The sequence below is a fragment of the Diospyros lotus genome, chromosome 1, assembly GCF_014633365.1.
Source record: "Diospyros lotus cultivar Yz01 chromosome 1, ASM1463336v1, whole genome shotgun sequence".
Taxonomy (NCBI): Eukaryota; Viridiplantae; Streptophyta; class Magnoliopsida; order Ericales; family Ebenaceae; genus Diospyros; species Diospyros lotus.
In genome coordinates this window covers 9,284,985-9,311,086 of record NC_068338.1, presented here as the reverse complement: position 1 = coordinate 9,311,086, position 26,102 = coordinate 9,284,985, and the positions used below count along the sequence as shown (strand labels likewise).

The 26,102-nt window shown below is 41.3% G+C and overlaps 1 protein-coding gene across 1 annotated transcript; it reads right to left on the bottom strand.

The window, feature by feature from the left end:
- Positions 1-20,021: 20,021 nt before the first annotated feature.
- LOC127799338 (UPF0481 protein At3g47200-like) lies at positions 20,022-25,828 on the bottom strand. The gene is made up of 2 exons (XM_052333322.1): positions 25,287-25,828; positions 20,022-20,559 (listed from the first exon to the last, which is right to left on the bottom strand). The coding sequence occupies exons 1-2, from the start codon at positions 25,753-25,755 to the stop codon at positions 20,444-20,446; spliced, it is 585 nt and encodes a 194-aa protein (XP_052189282.1). The 5' UTR covers positions 25,756-25,828; the 3' UTR covers positions 20,022-20,443.
- Between the last annotated feature and the right edge of the window lie 274 nt (positions 25,829-26,102).

Below are 26,102 nucleotides of genomic sequence, written 5' to 3'. Positions count from 1 at the left end.
ATGATGAGCGACGCCAGGCATTTGGTCCAGACTTGTGAGAGATGCCAAAAAACTTCCAACCTAGTTCACACCCCGACAGCTGAACTCACCCACCTGGCTTCGCCTTGTCCCTTTGCCAGGTGGGGAGTCGATATCCTCGGGCCTTTTCCGCTAGCGGCTGGACAGAACAAGTACTTGATAACAGCCATCGATTACTTCACTAAGTGGGTGGAAGCCGAGCCTGTGGTGACTATTACAGGCCGGAGGGTAAAACAATTTCTTTGGAAATCCATCGTCTGCCGGTTTGGTATTCCAAGGGTGCTAATAACTGACAATGGCACCCAATTCGAGGACCGATCGATGCAAGAATGGTGCCGCGAGTTGGGGATTAAGCATCATTTTACCTCGGTCGCCCATCCTCAAGCTAATGGGCAGGTAGAGCTGACGAACAGGACCATTTTGCAAGGACTCTGAGGTCGGGTTGAGAAGGCGGACGGTCGATGGGTAGATGAGCTCCCCAGTATACTATGGTCTTATCGAACCACACCGCGAACGGCTACAGGAGAATGCCCTTTCACACTGTGTTATGGCTTGAAGGCTCTCATCCCTGTCGAGATTGGGGTGAGGAGCTACCGAGTGGAGCATTTCGATCCTGAGATTAACGAGCAAGGGCTAAGGTGCAACTTGGATTTGATGGATGAGCTTCGAGATCTGGCACGAATTCGACAAGCCGCATATAATCGGCGCATTGCTAGGTACTACAATCGACGAGTCCACGCTAGGAGCTTCATGCCGGGAGATCTTGTACTACGACGGTTTGACGTGAGTCATCCTCGGGACATGAATAAACTAACTCCGAATTGGGAAGGACCGTATCGGGTGGTGGAATCCCTGAGTCTGGGGATATATCGACTAGAAGACATGGAAGGCAAGCCCCTGAAGCATACTTGGAATGTGCAAAACTTAAGGAAGTTTTATCAATGAGCAAGGGAATTCCCCGAATCTCTTTGTACTCTTTTTCTTTACGACTAATGGCAAGGCTTCGTATTCTCTTCATCTAATAGCAATTGTACAAAGGATTATACTTCATCGAAGAAAAATCCAAGGGTCATGAGCCCTAGGCCGTCCTCATAAGTGGACTAAAGGCCACAGAAAAACTCTAGCCAATACCCTCATTCGCGTGGGAGTGACTAAAATCCAAGGGTCACGAGCCCTAGGCCATTCTCAAAAGTGGACTAAAGGCCACGGAAAAACTCTAGCCAACACCCTCCTTCGCATGGGAGTGGCTAAAATTCGAGGGTCACGAGCCCTAGGCCGTCCTCAAAAGTGGACTAAGGGCCATGGAAAAACTCTGGCTAACACCCTCCTTCGCGTGGGAGTGGCTAAAATCCAAGGGTCACGAGCCCTAGGCTGTCCCCAACGGTGGACTGATGGCCACGAAAAGATTCATTCATGGGTCACGAGCCCTCGGCTGTCCCCCAAGGGTGGACTAATGGCCAAGGAAAAATTACAACACAGCACCCTCCTGATTGTTGACTTAGGGAGAACCAAGGGTCAAATTCACCCTCGTTAACTATGGAAGGGATCGAGGTTCAACTAGTCTCAGCCCATATGTTCGCAAGCAAAAGATGAACAGTCAAAATGAAACGGCATTGTATAAAAGTGAGATGGTCCAATACATGATAATAGAGGAAGTACAAAAGGCCCTAGCTAGAAAAAGAAGAAAAGCTCAAGCATCAGGAGGCCCATCATCATCGTCGGCCATCTCCGAGTCCTCCATCCCGGCCAGAATCTCCGCAACAGACCGAACATTGGACATGTCCAAGTCTGGATGAGCTCGTAATACCTCTGTCTCATGAGCTTGGAATCCCTTTGTCCAAGCGTCCTGCAGGTTCTTCTGGAGGAACTCCTCTACCTCAGGGAGCTTGATAGGCTCGGCATACTTGCGCTCGTATTGGCGAATGACTGAGTTCGCCAGGGATAGCTTGGAGCTCGTCCGAGATAGCTCTGCCTCTAGCTCCTGAATACGTAGGTCTGAAGCTTGCCTCTGGGAGGACAACTCATCCAAGTTCTTCCTGTGGCTCTCCAGTAACTCGTCTCTCTCCTGCAGCTGGGTGTCTAGCTCCAAGGTCTTCTTGGAAGCTTGAGAGAAACATCCAGAAAAGTCCGAAACGAGTGTGACCACCTGTAATGGGCAAGACAAGTGGAGATAACATAGATGAGACTGGAGGATGTCGGTAAAGTATAGGTGATTACCTGGGCCAAATACTTGCACAATGTGGCTTCTATGGCCTCCGAGGACTGCTCAGCCAGCACCTGACGATCGATGAGAGTGGCGAAGTGGTGAATCATACGTCTTACCACCTGAGTGTTCCGGCTGAGATCGCTTGCCTTCACTCCCCAATCAGGAACATGGTCTGGTCTATGGGGGGGGAGACTCTGGGGCTAGCATGAGCTTTCTCGGAGGATGGGAAGTCCCCTTCCTCTTAGCATAACTAGGCTCTCCTTCCTCAGCAGGAGGAGCATTCAAGGCAGCCTTTCCCCTCGTAAGAGCTGGGGCGCCCTCGTCCTCCGTGGGTCTCCGTTTGTTCTTCCCCCAGATGAAAGCTGTGCTCACCATCTCAGCTGCAAATGCGAAAACAAGATATTAAGGGCAAGAAAAGCAAGTTAGAAAAGTATGAAAATAGTGGGAAAATGACTACCCAAAGTGACATCAGGCTCGAAGCAAGTGTGAGTGGATAAACCCCCTAGGTACAAGGTGCGATCACATATCAGGACCCGAGCGCTGATAGGGTTCAGCTCCCTCGAGATCTGAATATTATGAAACTCGTCTTGCGTGATCTTGCGACTACGGACCTTTGAGGGCTGGAAAGCCCACTCAACTGGCACCCCGAAGCTGACCCCCCCCCATCTCTTAGGCTAGCAAAGAAAAATCTACTCTTCCACCATTTCGCCGACATGGGATTATCAACTATGAACTGACGCTGGTTGAGGGGGCAAAAGGCGAATCGAGGTTCAGTTTTGCTAATGGAAATTACCTTGAACATCCTAAAGAATAGTTGAGCAGTGGGCTCAATGTCCTAAGCTCGACAGCAAAGAACGAAGGTAGATAGGCACATCCAGCCATTGGGAGTCAATTGAGATGGGCATAACCCCACGATAGCGAACACCTCAACTACAGGAGTCGCGAGGGGGAACCTAAGGCCAGCAGCCAAGGCCTGCTCGTAGACGGTGATACAACCATGGGGGGGCCTGGTGAGCTTTCAGACCTCCGGGTTCACTATACCAATACTCATCATGAATGAGGTGGTATTTTCGGAGGAGGGGAAACAACTCTCTCTCAGTTATAGCAGAATGGTCCGTGGTTAGATCCTCGGGTAAGCTTCCTAAGTAGGGATCACTACTCACATGAGATTTTGAGGTGGGATGAAGTGAAACTCTTTCAGGCCTCCTAAGTGTAACGCCCCGCTCCCACTTACGGGTGTTACTCGTGAACAATTACCCAAATTGTCCACCTGCCCGGCCTGAGGTGAAGGGCGGACCATGTTTCAAGACGAAACGCCCTAGGTGGGATCTAGACTCGTCATTCCCTTCCCTAAACCCCAGGATTCATAATGAGAATTGGGCTTTAACCACACCGCATAGGCTATAAAGAAAATCTTCTTCAGACGCCCAATCGCCATTTTTTCATTTTTATTTAATTCTTTTCCGACCAAGAATTTTACCGGGCTCCAAAAATCACCATTTAAACCAATCCATTGATGGATCACCAATTTTTTTGGAGGAAAATTCATCATTTTCAATTTTCCAAATTTTCGGCGTTTTCTCCAAAAATGCCCGAAAATCCATTTATTTTGAAAATTCCTCCGGGCCCAAAATCGATTTAGAAATGCCCCTTAATTTCCCAAAATTCCAAATTTTAAAAAAAAATTGGCCTGCGGGGCCCGCGCGGGGCCCCGCTGGCCGCGCATGCCGCGCGCAGCCGCGCGGCCGCCCGCGTGCGGCCTCTCGCGCACGGCAGCCCCGCACGCGCGCGCGCGGCCCCCATAAGCCTCAATCTCATTCACTAAAAAAAATCAACACTTCTAGGAATATACACTCATAGTCTTAGGCTTAAACAAGCCATTACCCACCCCATAAAATTTACATCTCATGAATCAAACACAATAACATGGGCTTCCATAAGCCATACATTTACAACAAAAATAAGTAAACACCATGAGCTTCCACCCACAAGCTTGCCACTTTTTCTTCTCTCTTTTGACATAAGACAACCTACAAGGGGAGGATAAAATCTCATGAGCTCAAAAGCTCAGTAAGGGTGCATATGCAAAGTAAATACAAGCATAACAAGTCTATGTAATGCAAATGCATGCAAGCATGGTTAGGTCTTTCCATCCTCACAACCCAACATGGTTTGAGGCATCAACCTACCATTTCTTTCCCACCCCCATGGTCATAGGTCTCATGAACAAATAAAGCATGCAAAGAGATACATAAAAGTCTATGCAACTTACTTACAATGCAATGCAAGGCCACCTCCACATGGGGTCATCCCTTACCTTATCCTTGAACCTCCCTATCTTTATTTCAAGAGAGCTTCCAACACCATTTTCTCCCACCTAAAATGGCATTTCACTTGTCACTCACCTTGCATACAAGAATACTAAATAGAGAAGAGAAGAATGGAACATACCTTGGTTTCATCTTCATTTCTTCTCTATTCTTTCATTTTCTCCCTTTCTTCTTCTTGGAAGACAACTCTTCCTTCCTCTCATTTTCTTTCTTTCTTTGAAATGGCAAAACTTGAGACAAAGGTTTACTTTCCCTTTAAATACTACTCTTGTCTTGAAATCTCAATTTCAAGACTTAATCTTAGCCCTTGATTTCCATTTGCTTTTTGAAATAAAATCCCAACCACACAAGAAAGCACAATCCATGTGCTTTGGTCTAGATTACTCTCATCCATTGGATTTCCTTTGTCTTTACAAGACTTCATCTCCACCATTGAAAGAAAGCACACTTTTATTAGGATGGCAATCCATGCCATTTCTTCTCTTTAAATCCCCACCATAGGATTTATTCTCTAATTCAAGAATACATCTCATCCATTGAATTTATATTTATTTCCCATTTAAATAAATCTCCCCATTTTCACTCATAAATGTGTGACTAATTTCCATTTCTTTCCCATTTAAATTAATGGGACTAATTTCACATCCATCACACTTGAGAGACATAAATAATTTCTTTCCCATTTAAATTAATGGGACTAATTTCCAACATCACATTTGAGAGACATAAATACTTTCTTATGTATTTAAATAACTCTCATATTTTCCAAGGCATTAATGGTGACCATTTACCATTTTCTTTTGGATTTTCTTTAATCCATATAATCATGCCTCTTATTAAATGCATGAAAGACCATTTAACATTTCTTTTGCATTTAATTAATTCCTTCTCCAACTCATAAATCCATATATATAATTTCTCTTAAATTTCCAAGATTATGCCAAGTGTCACTCTAAGACACAAACTTGGCTTCCAATTCTTGATCTTGGTCATCCATGTGGCATTACCACATTAATTCACTAACTTAGGGAAAATTTAATTATTCTCCTCAAATAATTTATTATCCACCATTTTCCCTATTTCCAAAATTAATTTCCTTCATGGAATCCCCCAAAATTCCCAAATACTATTTGTGAATTTATTAATCCCACATATCTCCTCATAAATATCAAATTGGGATTTTTATTCACTTATACACCTAATTCCACATAGGAATTATTTTTAATTTATCAAAATACCCTTTATTGGATTTCTCTATCCAAATTACCGAAATACCCTTCTCATGGGCATTCTCAATCTCAAGGATCATCACTTCCCCAAGGGCATTTTTGGAAGTATACTTACTTCCTTTCCTATTCTCTTAACACCGGTTACACCGGGTGTTACATTCCACCCTCCTTAAAAAGAATTTCGTCCTCGAAATTCACCTTACCATAATCTCTTGCCCAAGATAATCGCATTCTCAGGCTACATGGCAAATTCTCGTGCTCGAGAACCTCATAGCTTATTCATTTCTCACATTTACCTTGGGTTACACCTACCTCAAGGCTTTGCTTTAGGCTTTTGATCCTCCGACTCTCGAGGACCTTCACCGATCGAATACCGCTTTGGCCTCCCGCCAAACCGCACCTTTGGTCGCTGGTCTCGCTTATTGCAACGCTGTCCATCTACAGATGGATTTTTCTCTGCCGCGAAGCATCACTTTGCTGGCCACTTCCCATTTTCCATCAATCAAACAACTTTCACTAACATTGCTTCACTGATCAGTCTACCACGGTTTTACGCCGATCACACACGGCAACGTTTCACACTGCCAAATCACATGGCCACGATTTTACACTGGTCCAACCAGCAACGTTTTAGCACTAGTCATCCACCGCAATGTCTCTTTTAGTGCCCACAAGACACTCTGACACCCATTCATCATGGCATACCGCCATTATCACACGCACGCATAGCCTAAGTTGATCCTCATGGCAACCTCTCATTACCGATCAACTTATCGTGCTAGTACTACATGGGAAACACCCATTTGGCCCACCTTGCCAACTTCGACCATTTCATACATGGTCTTCTACCTTGACCAGTCGACCCTCATTTTCGATATGATTACGCAAAATTAACATACCTAACACCATGCCAGATAATTACACAGTTCAACCATACGTGCATTACCCGAGTCCAACTCGAGCTTGGCGATGCACGCACCATTACAATCTCACCTCGAGCTTAACCATGCTCGGGCCACATCCTTCTCCCACCCAGGAGTTTTTCGCATTAAGCACACAAAGGTACTTACTAGCCGATATCACATGCTAGTAGGGGTCTTTTACCCATACAAGGGAACTCTTCGTTGAGCAACCCCCCCTTCGATACCTTACCCAATTCAACTTTTACAATTATGTCCCCATGCTAGGCCTTACCTTGGCTATTTACCCTACCACGAGTCCAGGATTCTACCATTGCGCTTTAGGTCGCAGGACCGTTAATCGGCCCTTGTCATCACCCACGGTGCGTGGCACAAGTGAATGGCTTGTTACCATCTACACAATCACTTATGCATCGCACCTGTAGGATGACTCGTGCCTTTGGTCCACACCACAACAAGCTATCATGGTTACATCCCCACTCTTGTAGCGGTCTTTAGCCAAATTCACTCACCCAGCCTTAATTTCATTGGGACTTACAAACCTCACCATTTCTCAATAGAGCCTCTTACTCTTGAGGTATGACACTTCCAGCTTTCCTAAATCAGGTTCATTTTCAATCTGCCACTGATTTCAACCATTCATAATGGTTCCCTTTTGTCCTCCTTAGTAAGGACAACACCACGACAGCAACGAATTCTCCCCCATGGTCGTTGCATCTCAAACTTCACAGGCACCAGCCTTCATAGCAATTCACACTCGGCCTTGAGGTCCTACCATGCACAATAGCTACCTTTGACCTTCCTGACAACATCTTTTCCCCAATCGCGTCGATGACACCACCATGTCATCTCAAAAGACTCGCTGCTCCATGAATCTCACTGGTCATCGCAACCAGCACGACGCCACTCTTAGGTCGCCTTTCTCATATCACTATTTATACTTTTAGCAGCTAGCTAGTTCCCTGAGAGACTCTGGCTTCTCTCGGATTTCCTATATACTTCGCTATAACTAGCTCACACCACTCGGTGGCCAACCTCATTGGCTTTAACACCACAACAGCTTCACTAGCCGACTTTCCTTCACAACCATTAATCTCAGACACGAGGTTAACTCTCATCGATTACCCACACACTAAGGCATCCCTTTAGCTGCATCACTCACAGCCATTAGGTGATTTTATCACCTCCACACCACTACTGGAAACCAATCTCGTCCCATAGGCTCTTCCTTCGAGCTCTCTTTACCCATTGGCGATATTTTAAATTTGCCATCATCTTCCATCTATCCAACTCGCTTAGCTCTAGTCGGATCGCCCGGCTCATAGCCAACACAACCCGACTCCGAGCACTACTCTTACAATCATTGACTATCGCTTCGATTTAAACTCCACTCACTGGAAATCACCCCTGCTACTCCTGTGGAATTTACACTTCCACTTGATGCCGTAGGACTCACCTTCCTACTCAGGCACTCGCCATTTCGCTAGCTTTTCCCCGGGTGATCTTTCCTGATGAAGTTGTAGCGCCTTAGGAAGTTCATCCCACGCTGTTGCCTCATGCTCAACTTCTCTTAGGAGAACATCTCAAGTTCTTCCCAAGACACATTTCACACTACCATTGATAGCTCTCACTCCTAAGCCACACTCCCTTAAGCGGCACAATTTTGCCTTGACCAACTATCTTTTTCCACTTTGGATCTTTTCTCAAAATTCACCTGGTCTAACCACCAGGACCCACTGAACCTTTATGTTGCATACACGGCAACCAACAAGGCTTTACCTCATGGTCCTTGAGCCTCACGCTCCCAATCATTGCCATCAAGTGCTACCACCTAGCAACTGATCATGTGTTGTCAACTGGAAACCTTCCAGTGCCACATGAGGACACTTCCTCATTTCTCATCAACACAACCAGGACTAATACCAGACTGTGCAATTGCGCAACTTCACAGATTTCAAACCGTGCCTTAGCCACATGTTCAGCCTACCACAACTCACATCACTGGATTAGAGATGGCTTTATTGGAAACCTCTGCACGCTTCAATTTCCCCATCTGATGGTTGGCTTCCATTTCGTAAGTCTCACCTTCCACGGCACTTACGTATCATTCTCGAGCCATTTACCAACTCTACCAACCAATTCTTCTTCTTGCATCACCGCGACGTCTCACATGGTTCATCATCTCGATTTACCCGATCAACTTCGATCAAATTAACCACCACTACGTTAGCATTCTTTAATAAGGAGCATCACCACACATCTTGTTATTACGCCACAAGATATCACCCCCCTCAATTCACAAACCTTCTTGCTACTTTGACACCAAAAGCACTACCACCATACTTCAACCCTTACAGAATTTTAGGTCTAGCTCAAGCATAACCTACAGCATACCCCAGGTCTTCGATGTCTAATCGCCTCCACCACAGACATGTTATTCCACGTAGAGGGCTGTAGTCCCTCCTATGGAGTAATCGTCTGCATCCAGTGGTCCCTAGCATTTGACCCGTTAACGATAGGCATCAACCATAGCGTTATTCCTTGGCTAGACCCGTTTCCTTTCCCCGGGTTTCTTTCTCAAACATCTTATAGATCTTCAGTCCTTGGCCATCTGCATAGTCACTGTGTTGCCCTGTGCTTCAGGCGCACCAACACCTGGTCACCATCATCGTGTCACTCCCATACACTGGCCCAACACTGGTTCCCCATCGTACTGCCCTGTGCTTCAGAGAGTCAACACCCAATCACGTGTCACTCCCATACACTGGCCCAACACTGGTTCCCCATCGTATTGCCCTGTGCTTCGGAGAGTCAACACCTAATCATTTTTACTGTGTTGTCCCTTACACTGGCCCAACAATAGTTTCCCACAGCATGGCTCAAGTCCCACTCTGTTCTGTTTCGCATCCCGTAGTGTGACTTTCAGCCTTCCAGTCACACTTTTGATATCGAATCCCGGCATGACTACTTCGCCACGCTCGCAGCCACTATTCTTACCAAGCGTCCTACTCGACAACAAATCTATCAGATCCCTAACGCACTCCGCGATTCCTCCTTAGGACTACTCTAAATATCGCATCCTTTACAGGAGATTCTCGGTCTCACCTGACCAAAATTCCTAAGGTGCTGCTCCAGATCTTCGACATCCGACCGTCACCTGCAGTTCACTAAATCGCTCAGGCCCACGGGCCACTTGCCCTCAACACGAGCCAACTCATTAGTTCTCTGCCACACGGTCCGTAGTATCAGATCCGTCACACCGAGCTTTGCACCCATAGCATCAAAGCTATTTAAAGCCTCTCGAGCTACGATGGTTCTACCACCACCTTACCCGAGCCATCTCACTTGGTTATCCTCGCCTTGATAACCTCAAGCTCGTACCATAAGCCCCGCTCCTCAGGACTTTACATCTCTTATCACCTAAGATACTCTCAGACCACTTCGTAATTTGATGCCTCATGATCTTACCCCACAAGATCATATCTCACGGCTCTCATTCAACATTTGGAAGCTCCAACTTTCCATGACAATGAACTCAAACCATCATGATTTATTTCATCACCTAGCTCATCCCAAAAGCTTGGTTATCAATGATCTCTCAGTCCACAACCGACACGCTGAGCTTACCTCAAGCTCCTGCACCCATAACCACGGAGCGCCTTGCATTACCCTCTAGGTAAATTGAGACCTCTCGTCTCTCCTTGCACACTCACGTATGTATTCAGTCACTACGCCCGGCCTGGCCTTCCACACACCTCGCTCGGGCTTCCTTGACTTGGAATTAAAATTCCTGGGCTTTCACCTTGCTCACATGCCCCTGCCCACTTGGCATCCGAAGTTGGCATTTCTTATGCGCGCATAGCCCACGGATGTCCTGTTGCCAATATTTACTACCCTCGGCCCACTCACCGTTCATACCCTTCACTGGGCGACCTCCGCGTCTCCCATCAAGGGTCTTATAACCTTAGGCGTCATCTCGACCCCAGGCATCATAATGAGGGTCTATTCACCTCTCATCTCCCGACCTTAGGCGTCTCGCCTGACCCCAAGCGTCAATGAGAGTTTTAATTGGCCCCTCATCCATCATTCACATGAACGGTCACTTGGCCTTTCATAATTAGGACTCCTAATCCCATGGCTCCCACGCGCATATCTACACTTGCCCAACTCCTTTATCCCAATTCCGGATTCCCTTGGATTCCAACTCGACTCACTTGGGATTTCCATTTTGCACAAGCACCCGCTAGGGTCCATTTGCCACATATCTATCCTTTCTTAGGATAAATATTGTTTCTTCATGAAACCAACTAGGGTCCACTCACACCCTAGGCACGTCCCATCCAGGATCTCCATAACCATACGATCACCTCAGACCATATGCATCCCTCATGCATAACACACACCCAACTCCCCTCGAAGTCTTTGCAAGCCATCAACGTCACGCCTACTCTGGCCATGACTGGCATATACCTCACATGCTTGCTTCACTTAGAGCCTCTTTACAAGCAACTTTAGCTTACTCCCTTCCCGGAGCTCGTCACACAACCTGTTGACGACTTCTTTGTTTGGGCTTTGAGCTAATCTCAGCCTTAGCTCACCCTAATTCAAGCACACAACCCTTAGCTCACCCCCATACGGGAACAACTCCATTCCCTTACACATGCTTGACCATATCCCCATCATAGGGATATTCCGCTAACCCATTCACGGATTAGATATACCTCGAGCCCTCCAGGCCCTTTCATGACTCTTGTCATGATTCGGCTTCGTGTCCCCACACGAGCCTCAACACTTCACTCACAAGGAAATCTTATCCTTAAAACGCTTCATGAACCCCCAATTTCTACATTCGGGTCCTTGAAACCAATCCCACACTTGGGCATTTGACTCTTCTTTGCTCCACCCGTATATCTCTTACGGTATATCATCTCGACCCATGATATTTTCCTATTCCTATCGCAGGAATATCCGAGCACTCTTTTCACATAGCCACCAGCTTTAATGTCCCGACCCAACTCCTAGGGTCCTCGGTCACTTGTGGTTCTACCTCTAAGGCTTTCCGATCAACCTTCAACCACATTTCTCCAAGCATCTTCTACTTGATGCTCCAACCATGCTCTGATACCAAACTGTAACGCCCCGCTCCCACTTATGGGTGTTACTCGTGAACAATTACCCAAATTGTCCACCTGCCCGGCCTGAGGTGAAGGGCGGACCATGTTTCAAGACGAAACGCCCTAGGTGGGATCTAGGCTCGTCCTTCCCTTCCCTGAACCCCAGGATTCATAATGAGAATTGGGCTTTAACCACACCGCATAGGCTATAAAGAAAATCTCCTTCAGACGCCCAATCGCCATTTTTTCATTTTTATTTAATTCTTTTCCGACCAAGAATTTTACCGGGCTCCAAAAATCACCATTTAAACCAATCCATTGATGGATCACCAATTGTTTTTGGAGGAAAACTCATCATTTTCAATTTTCCAAATTTTCGGCGTTTTCTCCAAAAATGCCCGAAAATCCATTTATTTTGAAAATTCCTCCGGGCCCAAAATCGATTTAGAAATGCCCCTTAATTTCCCAAAATTCCAAATTTTAAAAACAAATTGGCCGGCGCGCGAGCCCCACTGGGCGCTAGCCGCGCATGCCGCGCGTAGCCGGGCGGCCGCCCGCGCTCGCCCGCTCGCACGCGGCCCCCAGCAGCCTGCTGCTGCTGGCTGCCCCCCTTTGCTGCTCATCCCACTTTTTTTTTTTTCTTTTCTTGGGCATTTAAACCCCAACCTTCCAGAATTTAATTTAAATAAATAAACTTCACATTCATCTTGGTTTGCCTCTAATTCTCCATAATTAAGGCTTAATCCACCTCTTGATGAATACACAACATATCATACCAAAGTGAGGTTTTTGCCTAGGCTTCAACATGCCATAAGCCTCAATCTCATTCACTAAAAAAAATCAACACTTCTAGGAATATACACTCATAGTCTTAGGCTTAAACAAGCCATTACCCACCCCATAAAATTTACATCTCATGAATCAAACACAATAACATGGGCTTCCATAAGCCATACATTTACAACAAAAATAAGTAAACACCATGAGCTTCCACCCACAAGCTTGCCACTTTTTCTTCTCTCTTTTGACATAAGACAACCTACAAGGGGAGGATAAAATCTCATGAGCTCAAAAGCTCAGTAAGGGTGCATATGCAAAGTAAATACAAGCATAACAAGTCTATGTAATGCAAATGCATGCAAGCATGGTTAGGTCTTTCCATCCTCACAACCCAACATGGTTTGAGGCATCAACCTACCATTTCTTTCCCACCCCCATGGTCATAGGTCTCATGAACAAATAAAGCATGCAAAGAGATACATAAAAGTCTATGCAACTTACTTACAATGCAATCCAAGGCCACCTCCACATGGGGTCATCCCTTACCTTATCCTTGAACCTCCCTATCTTTATTTCAAGAGAGCTTCCAACACCATTTTCTCCCACCTAAAATGGCATTTCACTTGTCACTCACCTTGCATACAAGAATACTAAATAGAGAAGAGAAGAATGGAACATACCTTGGTTTCATCTTCATTTCTTCTCCATTCTTTCATTTTCTCCCTTTCTTCTTCTTGGAAGACAACTCTTCCTTCCTCTCATTTTCTTTCTTTCTTTGAAATGGCAAAACTTGAGACAAGGGTTTACTTTCCCTTTAAATACTACTCTTGTCTTGAAATCTCAATTTCAAGACTTAATCTTAGCCCTTGATTTCCATTTGCTTTTTGAAATAAAATCCCAACCACACAAGAAAGCACAATCCATGTGCTTTGGTCTAGATTACTCTCATCCATTGGATTTCCTTTGTCTTTACAAGACTTCATCTCCACCATTGAAAGAAAGCACACTTTTATTAGGATGGCAATCCATGCCATTTCTTCTCTTTAAATCCCCACCATAGGATTTATTCTCTAATTCAAGAATACATCTCATCCATTGAATTTATATTTATTTCCCATTTAAATAAATCTCCCCATTTTCACTCATAAATGTGTGACTAATTTCCATTTCTTTCCCATTTAAATTAATGGGACTAATTTCACATCCATCACACTTGAGAGACATAAATAATTTCTTTCCCATTTAAATTAATGGGACTAATTTCCAACATCACATTTGAGAGACATAAATACTTTCTTATGTATTTAAATAACTCTCATATTTTCCAAGGCATTAATGGTGACCATTTACCATTTTCTTTTGAATTTTCTTTAATCCATATAATCATGCCTCTTATTAAATGCATGAAAGACCATTTAACATTTCTTTTGCACTTAATTAATTCCTTCTCCAACTCATAAATCCACATATATAATTTCTCTTAAATTTCCAAGATTATGCCAAGTGTCACTCTAAGACACAAACTTGGCTTCCAATTCTTGATCTTGGTCATCCATGTGGCATTACCACATTAATTCACTAACTTAGGGAAAATTTAATTATTCTCCTCAAATAATTTATTATCCACCATTTTCCCTATTTCCAAAATTAATTTCCTTCATGGAATCCCCCAAAATTCCCAAATACTATTTGTTAATTTATTAATCCCACATATCTCCTCATAAATATCAAATTGGGATTTTTATTCACTTATACACCTAATTCCACATAGAAATTATTTTTAATTTATCAAAATACTCTTTATTGGATTTCTCTATCCAAATTACCGAAATACCCTTCTCATGGGCATTCTCAATCTCAAGGATCATCACTTCCTCAAGGGCATTTTTGGAAGTATACTTACTTCCTTTCCTATTCTCTTAACACCGGTTACACCGGGTGTTACACTAAGTTTCCCGGGCCTACGAAGGGGGCCATGGGAGGGGCTGGATAACTCGATGTGTGATTCCTCACTACTAGAGCTGGTACAAGAGTTTTCTGAATCAGAGGAAGAAAAGGAAGAAGATATGCTAAAAAACGAGCAGAAGTAGTTAAGAGAAGGTCACTGACCAGGAGAGTAAAGGCCGAGGTGAGGAAAGAACAACCACGACTGGGCTAGAGCCTCGGAGAGCTCAGTAAGCGCGATTTAGCTTGGGAAAATCTCGAGTCACGCCTGTGAAAAATAAGAGCCAAGGAAACGGGTTAGTCAAGTTAAGCCTTGTTTTAAAGATCGTTTTATTATTATTAACAAAGGAAAAGCCCAAGGGTTGGCCATGGCTGACCCAAGGAATAAAAAATAATAATAAATAATTAAAAAAAAATCAAAAGGGCAAAAGTCCCAAGGGTCGGCCATGGCCGACCCAAGGATGCCCATATATGTATGTAGGTATATATATATATATATATATATATATATTAGATGTTTAAAAAAAATGCAGAAAAGAAGAAAGGGAGGTCGGCCAAGGCCGAGACCCTCGGCCCTGGCCGAGCATGGCCAACCTCGGCCGCGACCGAGGTCGGGCCAGGCCAGCTCAGCCAGGCCGACCTCGGCCAGGCCGAGGGAGAAATTATTTAAAAAAAAAAAAAAACAAACAAAAAAACAAAGAGGAAGCAGAAGGCAAAAAATAAATAAATAACAAATAAGGAAAAATAAAAGCAAATGAGGATGGGAAAGACTAACCTCAAGGAGATGAATGCTTGTCTTGAAATAATAATTGTGGGGTGGGGCCTTAGGGCCTATATAGAGGGGACCCAAAGGGGGAAAAAATTCAAAATGACAATGTTTCCCTCCAAACGAATTCTTCCCTCCAACCAAAACCCATCCCTATAATTTCAGGGTAGTAAATGAGGTTTTTAAGCACTAATCTCAACTTTAAAAACACTCTCGTGCGTCTTGGGAAAAATCAACAGTCAAGTAACCTACTCCTCGACCCAGCATGATTTTCAGCTCGGCTCAAGGAGTGGGGGGCAAGTGATGTGGCACCAACTGAAATTACTAGAATACCCCTACGCGCTGATAGTCTCACCTGCCATGTGGATCACCTGAGAGACCGACACGTGGCCAGTCAACACTCTAGAGCGGAGCCCGAGAAATCCAGGCCGAACCGCAAGACCCGTTCCAACTTGACCGGGATTCTCGGGAATCGTGCCCACTCATCTCGGATACCCCAAAACGAGTTCGCTTATAAAAGACAAGGACTCTCCCCAGGTATACCCAAACTCTACAGCTCTCTCATTTACTACTACTTGCATTTACCCTACTAATTTGAGAGTCGGAGTCCACCCCGGGGGATCCAAGCCTCGGCCCTCCATTGTCTTGCAGGTTCTACACCCGAGGTCCGACATCCCCAAGTCCGAGGTTCTATTCCCGAGGTCCAGTCGCAGAGGTGGCACGTGGTGGTCGGTCCCAAAAACCATCATCAGATGTAAAATGTCATTTTTCATATCATTTCAGTTTGAGCCGACCGTATCTTATTACTACTCCCCATTTTCACAACCTCCTAACTAGGCCGAGGTGTATGGGTGCACCCTTGGGAGAGTTGCAGTCCCGACCCGTACTCTCAAACCCTTATGCGAATGCATGATCAATAATATCATCGTGTATATATGTATATTTCATCATCAATACATGTAAATGCAATCTATATAAACATATTCACATCAAGATATGACAATATGATAAAATCATTTACTTAAAATCAAGTTTTGGATAGAACCACTTACAAACCAAGCATTTTTATAAAACTAAATTCAGTTGGAAATTACGTACCACTTATCTTGCAAAAAGATAATTTTGCCCCTAGTGTAATTTTGTCGCAAAATTCGCATCGGACTTCCAATCGTACTCAATTTTCAATCTTGACGTACCCTGACATCATAATTACTTAAGAAAATCAGATTTCCAATTTTCCTAATTTTTCTCATTTCCTCTTATTATGAAATAAATACTTTCTCAATTTCTCTTCACAATAATTCATAAAATAATATTTCTAAGCCTCATAAATTTTCTCATAATTTTCAGAATCTATGTTCTATTTATTTCTTATTTTCTCTTTGATTTTTAAGCATCTATTATCTCAAAAATCCATAATAAATACCAATCATGCATTTCTCTTCCAATTTCATCATTAAAAATTCTAAAATATCATTCTCATATTTCTGAAATTTTGAAGAAATTTTCAAAGATAACTCACATTCCCGCGGAGCGATTCGATATTCTTTTATATTGTGACGAAGTCTCGGTTTGCGCATCCAACAATGTCTTCTGCCACAAATTTTTACCCGAGCTACTAAACCCAGCCTATAGGATTTTTTTAGAAATTTTTGGTATTTTTTCTCTATATTATTTATTTCCCTTTTTCAAATCTCTCTTTTACTCTCAAATCTTTTTTTCTTACAACCTTTCTCTTTCTAATTTAAATCCTCCAACTTTTTAAGTTTTCTCTATTTATAGAGGTTGAATTAAGATTTGTATAATTGTAGTAACCCACTATCTTTTATTATTTTGTCAAATTTTTTCATTAATTTTTACTAAATATCACTCATAATCTTTAATTATTTGTCCACACCCCATTTTGTTTCCTACATTTCTCAATTATTTTACCCATTATTTTTGATTATTTGTCCACACCCTACTTTGTCTCCCACATTTCTCCATTAATTCATCCATTATTTTTGATTATTTGTCCGCATCCTATTTTGTCTCCTACATTCTCAATTACTTCACCCATTATCTTTAATTATTTTGTTACATTTCTTAATTATTTCCCATTAAATCTCACTCATAATCTTTAATTATTTGTCCACACCATACTTTGTCTCTTACATTTCTCAATTATTTCACCCACTATCTTTAATTGTTTTGTCACCTTAATTATTTTTCATTAAATTTTCTTTTGAATAGATTATTCTTTCATTTAGCCTATTAATTTTAAGCCAATTTTCTTAGTCCATTAATTTTAAGTCCATTTACTTAGCATTTTCCTTTTCAACTTAACCCATTAACTCTAAGTCTATTTACTTAACAGTTCATTTTTCAACTTAGCCCACTAACTCTAAACCCATTCGTTTTCTCAACTATAATCTCTAATAGATATCAAAAATATTTTAAATACAATAAAAATTAATTATTATTATTTTCAAAATAATAGGATATTACAATCATCCTGTGTGGCTAATTTTTTATACTTTATTTAAGAAAATAGAAGTCTCATAATCAATAAAATTGTAAAATTTAATTCATTTTATTATTCAATTAATATTTTGAGTATCGGATGTTCTTCTATACCTATTTTCATAATTGTTTCATTTAATTACTAGAAGACCTACTAATTTATTATTTACTGCAATCAACTATTAAATTAGATATCAAATCCGTAATTAAACCTTTAACGCTTGTCTTGAGTTATTTAGTTGTTAGTGTTGATTAGATCACTTGTTCTCTAATTAACTATAACTAAGGAGAGAGATGAAAATAGTTTTAACGGTGAATATTCAGAGTGTGAATTGATATATATTTGTATCGATGATTAGTTATAAGAGTTTGATGATGGATGTTCACTTAGACCAAGATTTGTTCTTTTGATTAATTTTGATATTTTAACTTAGTTATTTTTCTTAAAATTGTTTTCATTATTCATTAAACTCAACCCCCCATTCGTTATTCACGTAGCATAAAACTAAGTTGTATACTCTCCGTGAAAATAATCCTTACTAGTATTTCTACACATATTTTTAAGAATATAAATTTTATTTGATTGCATGTGAGAGCGCACCAATTCCTTAGCTGAGAATTAGAATATTGCAAAAGGTTTTTTTTTTACTAAGGGCCTGTTTGATTGGCCATATTTTCCATGTAAATTCTAGTTTTGGTGGTGTTTGATTAGCAATATTTTCTAGGTAATTTCAATTCTCATTTTTGATCACGTGACCCCCAATTCCCACTTTTGCTGGAAAATCAATTCTTAGGAAGGGGCTGGGAAAAGAAATTCTAGGGAAGAAGAGAAAAGCTGAAGCACGAAGGAGAAGAAGAGGGGAAGCCTAGTCGCGAGGAGGAGGGGAAAGGCGGTCGGCAATGGCAGCCATGGCCAGTGAAGATTGGCCATCGACGATGGGCAACGAAGATGGCAGCGGCGACGATAGCAGCTGCAACCGGTGCTGGTGGCGATGGGGGGAGGTAGGGAGAAGAACTGGGTTTGGGAGGGAGGGAGAGAGAGAGAGAGAGAGATGGGTAGCTTATCATGAAGGCAACGATGGCGGCGATGGGAGAAGGCTCCAGCAATGACGGCGATGGGAGAAGGCAACGATGGCGGCGATGGGAGAAGGCTCCAGCAATGACGGCGATGGGAGAAGGCAACGATGGCGGCGATGCTTGCTCCAGCGATGGCGGCCATGGAAGAAGGTAGCGATGGCGGCAATGAGAGAAGACAGGGCAGCATGGTCTGGTACTTCTAGATTTCTCCATTCTCCAACGATGGCAGTGATGGAGAATGGCAGGGCGAAGAACTGGGTTTGGGAGGCAAGGGAGAGAGAGAGAGAGAGAGATAGGAGAAGGCAGGGAGAAGACAAGGGTGGGTTTGGGAGAAAATTACATAGAAAACAAAATTCAATCAAACACTTCTACTTCATAATTTCCATGTAAATTCCATGGTTGCAATCAAACAAGCCCTAAGAGTGAGAATAAGAAGATTTTAGGTGTAAAACTTTATCCAAAAAGATGGTGGATTGGGATCACAAAAAGCCAAGATTGTTAATAGTGTTATTTAAATTTAAACTCGTATATCTTATTATAAATATGCAATTATTAATATTATAAAATTTTAACTTTGTTTTTAACTTGTTACTTTTAATTATTAAAATTCTGCATGCAGAGTTTATAATATTAAACAACTTATGATTATGCACAAATTTATTTATTTAGATGAAATATGATATTATTATGTTTTTATATTTTTTTATCTTTATATTATAAATTTAATAATAAAAAATATATTATAATTTTTTAAGCACCAGCCAAACTCTAAAAATGAATTTTCAGCCAATTTTTCACCTTACAATCAAACAACGGAGAAGACATTTAAAAAAAAAAATCATTTTATAAAATTATTTTTCCTTTAAAAAACACTTTATCCAAAACAATCCAAACCTTAATCTCATTTCATTTCTTCTATTACTAATAGGCATCCAACACCCTTGCCCTTGCAAAAGTTCATTCATTTGTGGACTATGGACAACATTGACAGTCTAAAAGGTATCAACTATATCTCAAACTGACTGACAATTAATATGTTATTACCTGTTTATAAATAATTTATTAATATATTTAACAAAATTTTCCCAAATTACAAATTCATTATATTTCATATACACAAAATATTTTCCCACCCAAGACGTCTGCTTCTGCTTCTGCTGCTGCTATACACTGCACTCTAAACTGTCCAATACTAGTTTTATTGCTAGTATAATATTGGTCACAGCCACTTAGATTTAAAAAAGAAATGTGGATTGAAAAGAGTCTCGGACGAAACAGCGTCGGCGCGGATTACCTAAGAAGATTCCGGATGAAAGTGCCCACCGTCATGCCGAAGACCAGAAACGCAACGAGGAAAGCCGTGAACATCCACGGTTTCGCAAAGTAATTCCTTCTCATGTACCCAATGAATTCCGGCCACCCCAGCTTGCTGTAATCCGCCGCTTTCTGACACGTCTCCGCGAAGTAGAAGTCGCCCAAAACCACTTCCTTGCAGAGCTTGTTGAACAGATCGGAGACCTCTTCGTCAGCGGCCAAATAGTTTACCAGAACTTCGGCCTATATTAGCACCTTCACGTCCTTGGCGGTGCTGACGAGCCTGTCCATGAGGTAGGCGTACGAGGTGACGAAGCTCCGCGCGTGGGGGGTGCACTGCTCGAAAGCGATGAGGTTTCAGAGCACTGGCTCGGTTGAGTTGTCGACGTCCAGAATCGGGATCTCGAAGCAGGCTCTGTGGAAGAGATATCGGAAGCCTTTGGGTTCTTTGAAGTCCACCTGGAATGGGTAATTTTTGGGCCGGGGGACGAACTTCACGAGGGCGAAATCCAGGTCTCGGGCGGTTTTCATGAACACGATTTTGCCCCCCCTGCTCTTTGTTCGAATTCTGAGGAATAAAGTGTTCGTGGAGAAGATGAAGGATGTGATGAAAACTCCTCTTTTCCGCCGTGGACTCGCTGCTGCCACTGGATTTAAACTCGTCGTCTTGATCTAATAACGTCACAATGGTAGGAAATAACTTATGTGACGAGATTTAGAAGTTTATTAATATTTTAATTATAAAAAATTAAAAATTTATTTTATTAAATTAAATATTAAAAAATATTCTTATGTGTTAAAATATATGTAAATAAATGTATGTATTTAAATTAATAGATTGGGTTTTGTTTTAATTAAATGGGAGGAATTTGATTGGGCCTAAGCCACATATTTTATGATGTGTTTAAAGTAAATGAAAGTGGGCTTGGGCCATGTGTTTAAGGCTAACGAAAGTGGTGGGTTAGAGAAATTCCATGGGCCTAAGATGAATTGGACTTTTGAGTGGGCTTGGGCCATTTATAAAGTGAGCCTTGGCATTATATGTGCATTATATTGTGTGTGTGCAAAATTTGTGAATATAGAAAAAGAAATAAGAAAAAGGGCAAATGTCTAAATTGGGTTTAATGTCTTGTGTTGGGTGTGTGTATAAGAGAAGGGTAAAATGAGAATTTGCATAATGAAATGAATAAAGAAAAGAGAAAAGAAATGGTAAATTAAGCTAAATATCCATAAGGGGCATGTGATATTTTTGTGTGTGTGTGATAGGAGGAGGGTAGTATGGTAAATGCAAAGGGGAGAGTGGTTGGCAAACCATTCTCTCCCCCTCACCTCTCCATACTTGTTTAATTCTTCCCTTTCCCCATTCTCAATCTCTCCCTCTCTCGTGGCCTTGCTCCTCTTCTCCTTCTTCTTTTCCATTTTCTTCTTCTTCTCCTTCCATTGTGCTTAAATGAGCTAAAGCTTCAAAGGTGGAGGGATTTGTCTTGGAGGAGGAAGCTTCTTCTTGTTAGTTTAAGTTTCGCAAGGCAAGCTCTTCTTGCACTATTTTTTTTCCCTATGTTGTGCAAGTTATTTCTCTCTTTTGATTGTATTGTCGAAGATATATATTGGTATTTCATCATTTGATGTAAATGATTTTTCGTATTGATGGAAGATGTTTTCATTTTTGTTCAAATCTTGAGTTGTGTCGAGTCTTTGTTGGGTCTTGTTGATGGGTTTCGTTGGGGTTTGATCACCCCATTCTTCCTTCAAGGAATGACTTTGATGGGTTAGGAAACTAGAATGGAAGTTTTGGAGTGTTTGGTGTCCATTTTGAGTGTTTTGGGGGGATTTTTGGCATTTTTTCGTCGTTTTTAGCCAAGTCGACTCTCCCAAGAGGTCAAGTCGACTCAATTTTTGGCGAGTCGACTCAAGCCAAGTCGACTTGAATTTCCGCTGAGTCGACCTGGCTATGATTTTGACTACTCTGCGTATGCTTCTCTTTTTCAACCATAACTTCTTATGTAGAACTCGAATTTGTGATCCATTTAAAGCGTCATAAACTAGACTTTCAGGGCTTCAATTTGGTATGCAATATCATATATTTTGGTTATGAGTTGAATGGGTTAAGGCTCTTCTTAATCCAACTCAAGCAAGATGGTTAATGTAAAGTGTTTTAAAATGCTTCATTTGATATCCTTCAATCCCCTATAATGATAAAATATGGTTGAAAGCATCTATATGTATATTCGTGGGGTTCATATGATAAGAATGTAATTGAGTTGCATGAGGAAGCATGATGATAATCCTTTGGGAAATTAATAAGAAGTGATCTTGGTTGGCATGTCCAAGTAACTCATGCTTGATGCATGACTATCGTTATATGAATAATTGCCCTTAATCAATGTGAAATGTGTAGAAGAGCCAAGGAAATCAACGTGAGGATGTGTGAATGCCATTTATTATAGCATTGTATGTGATTGTGTTACATGGCATTGTGTTTCCATATTGCCTCACTTTGTGATGCTGGAACATGGGTTACAATCATTGGGGGGTCATGCTTTGTAAGTGATGGGAGCATGAGTATTAGCATGACATGATTGGCCTATGAGTGCTGACTTGTGTATGTTAGACGAGTATATGCATAAGAGCCATTGCATTCCTTATATGTTGCATTGCATGGTTCCTTTGTGCGTGGGGGTGTTGGTGGTGGAAATTGGCTTGTGTTGGTGGTGTGTAAGACTGTGGGTGGAGGTCCACAGCAATTGGATCTTGTGATGCGTAAGACTGTGGGTGGAGGCCCACAGCAGCTTGTGACCTTGATGAGATTATGAGTGATGTGGTACATGAAGATGATGGTGATGGGTGTGAGATGAGAGCCTCAGGCTCACGTTTTTATTTTGGTAGCTTGTTATTGGCTATAATAGGTTTGTATACAGGGTCTTGGGCGCCATTATGTGCATTTTCTTATGTGGGCCCCAAGGACCATATGTGTGCATTATATGTGTATCCTTGCATTAATGTATGGCTGATTAACATGAGTAATAATCACATGGCATAGATGGTGTGCCATATATGCTATTGGGGTTGGTGTGTCCATATGTGGCATGATATGAATGATGTTCAGGGAAGTCTGATCATATCCAGTTGTTATTGTTTTGATTCACTTGCTAAGCCTTATGTCTTACATTGGAAAAATATGTTTGATAAACAAAAACAAGAATTGGTAATTCTGTGAGGTTGTGGTTAAGTATAGAAGGCATGATCCTAGTTAGTGTTACATGTCGGGTAAAGATTTCCTTTGACTCCGAGTTGTTCATGCCTTCATATATATGACTTATTGATACTTCTTTTTTGATATATGCTTGCTGACTCTTGTGGCTCACCCTTACTTCTTTTGTCATTCCAGGTAAGTAGGTGAGTTGTTCTTAGATGTGTATAGAGATGTCCCGGCCTCAAAGATCCATGGATGTAGTTGAGGGCATGATTAGAGGGTTTAAATTTATATTTAAAGCATTGATGCCCTTTCATTTTAAAAATATATGGGTTGTAAATCTAAGTTTATTATGTAAAGAATGATTTATAATGTTATTTTTGGTTCCTATTGATAGTGAGCAAATAAGGAATAAAAATAATTTGTGGCAAATTTTTGATTGAGGTCTTGTATCTGTATCCATCTTGAATGAATCTTCTCACAGATTTTCTATGCTAACGGGTAATCCGGGAGCTGGCCCTGACGATGTAATCTTGAATGGAATTGAAACCGAATTCCAGGGAAGGATTTGACCTGGCTTTCTCAGTGAAGACAAAGAGCTTCTCAAGAACGAAGAAGGGAAGCTGGTTCTCAACCAGGAGCAGATCGATCTGGACGCCGTCGCACAACAATCCAATTCCACAAATCGGATCGTTGCTGGGTGGGTTTTTAGTGGGTAAAATTAATAAATAGTCACTAAACTTTAAAGTTGTAATTATTTGCTCACTCAACTTTAAATTATAACCATTTACTCACTCAACTTTACTTATCGTTAACTATCCATCACTCGTTATAACTCCGTTAAATATTATAAACGGAAAATACTAACGGAATCTGACGTGGCAAACGGAATCTGACGTGGCAAAAGTAAATTTAACACACACTCACTGAACTTTAAAAATATAACTAATTACTCACTGAATTTTACTCAGCGTTAACCACATATCACCCCGTTACATCACCGTTTGATCTTGAAAAACACCCGTTACATCACCGTTTGATCTTGAAACATATTAAAAACTTTTTATATGCTTTTAAGATCACTTACTTTTCAAACCAAAAGTCAAAAATTAAATTAATAATTTAAATTAAAAAAATTATTGATGCAAATCAAAAGTAAACAAAAAAATCAATTTAAATTTTTTTATTTTCATTACGAACAACAAAATTCACAAAAAGAAAAGTATTCAATAATGAGACCAAGAGCCAAAAACTAATTACAAAAATCGTATTTGTAAGAAAATGATATCATATGCATTTTTTTATATAGAAGAAATACGATTTTTGTAATTAATTTTTCACTCTTGATCTCATTATTGAATACTTTTTTTTTGTGAATTTCGTTATTCGTAATGGAGGTAAAAAAAATTAAATAGATTTTTTTTTTACTTTTGATTTGCTTCAATAATTTTTTAAATTTAAATTATTAGTTTAGTTTTTGACTTTTGGTTTAAAAAGTAAGTGATCTTAAATGCATATAAAAAGTTTTTAATATATTTCAAGATCAAACGGTCATATAATCGGTATTTTTCAAGATCAAACGGTGATATAACAGGATGATAGATGGTTAACGTTGAGCAAAATTTAGTGAGTAATTAGTTATATTTTTAAAATTAAGTGAGTGTTTGTTAAATTTACTTTTATCATGTCAGATTCTGTTAGTCACGTCAGATTTCGTTAGTATTTTTCGTTTATAATATTTAACAGAGTTATAACGAGTGATGGATGGTTAACGATAAATAAAGTTGAGTGAGTAAATGGTTATAATTTAAAATTGAGTAAGTAAATAATTACAACTTTAAAGTTCACTGAATATTTATTAATTTTACCCGTTTTTAGTCGTTTGCCACTTACGTTTCCAGTAGAGAAGCTTGAGAACGAAACAACCGTCAATGACGAGCATGTCCTCAGTGAGCAAATCGCCGTTCTCGGCATAGAACTTCTTGGCTTCGCCGGTGAGCTTACTCATTTCGTCTTGGCACCGTTTCAGCACCTGAGCTTTCTCCTCCTTGCCGGATTCGGCCATCCGGCCGAAGAGGTACTTGACGTAGGACATCTTGATGTTCTGCATACACTTTTTGAGGTGGTCGTTGTTGCTGTGAAGAGGGCCGATGGAGACGAACCGGGGCGTGTAGGCGCTCTCCTTCAGCTTCCGGAGCTCCTCCGGCACCTTCTGAATGACGGCGGCAGACTTGGACTTTGTCTTCTCGGAGCCGTCGATGATTTCCTTGATCGTGATGACGTGGCTCTCCGGGTTGGACTTGGAGTTGTGCCGCTTGAAGGATCCCCCTGCGGCTCCGGAGTTATCACTAGCCGACGACATCTCCAATCCGAGATTAAAGACTTCTGAGCTCTAAGACGGAGAGTAAGAGTAAAATAAGACGGAGAGTCGGGGATTTGGGTGTTACCGAAGAAGCTGCATCGATGGTCATAAACATTTTATGAATGCTACTGACCGTGGCAGACAAAATCACGTGCCAATGAAATAATTTGATCAAATCAATCTCAGACGGTGAGGGAGCATGTGCGTCACTCCAGAAGAGGGTGCTGACATCTTATACACTGTAAATAATATTATATAACATAAATAATGATTACATTGTATAATTTATTTTATATGTAATACATTTTTAAATTGTATAAAATATTTTTTAGATAGTAAGATATACC

Coding starts and splice junctions, on each gene's coding strand:
- LOC127799338 (XM_052333322.1), bottom strand. CDS start 25,755: ATGTCGTCGGCTAGTGATAACTCCGGAGCCGCAGGGGGATCCTTCAAG. Junction 20,560..25,286: donor CAAGCTTCTCTACTGGAAAC/GTAAGTGGCAAA, acceptor AGCCAGTGCTCT/GAAACCTCATCGCTTTCGAG.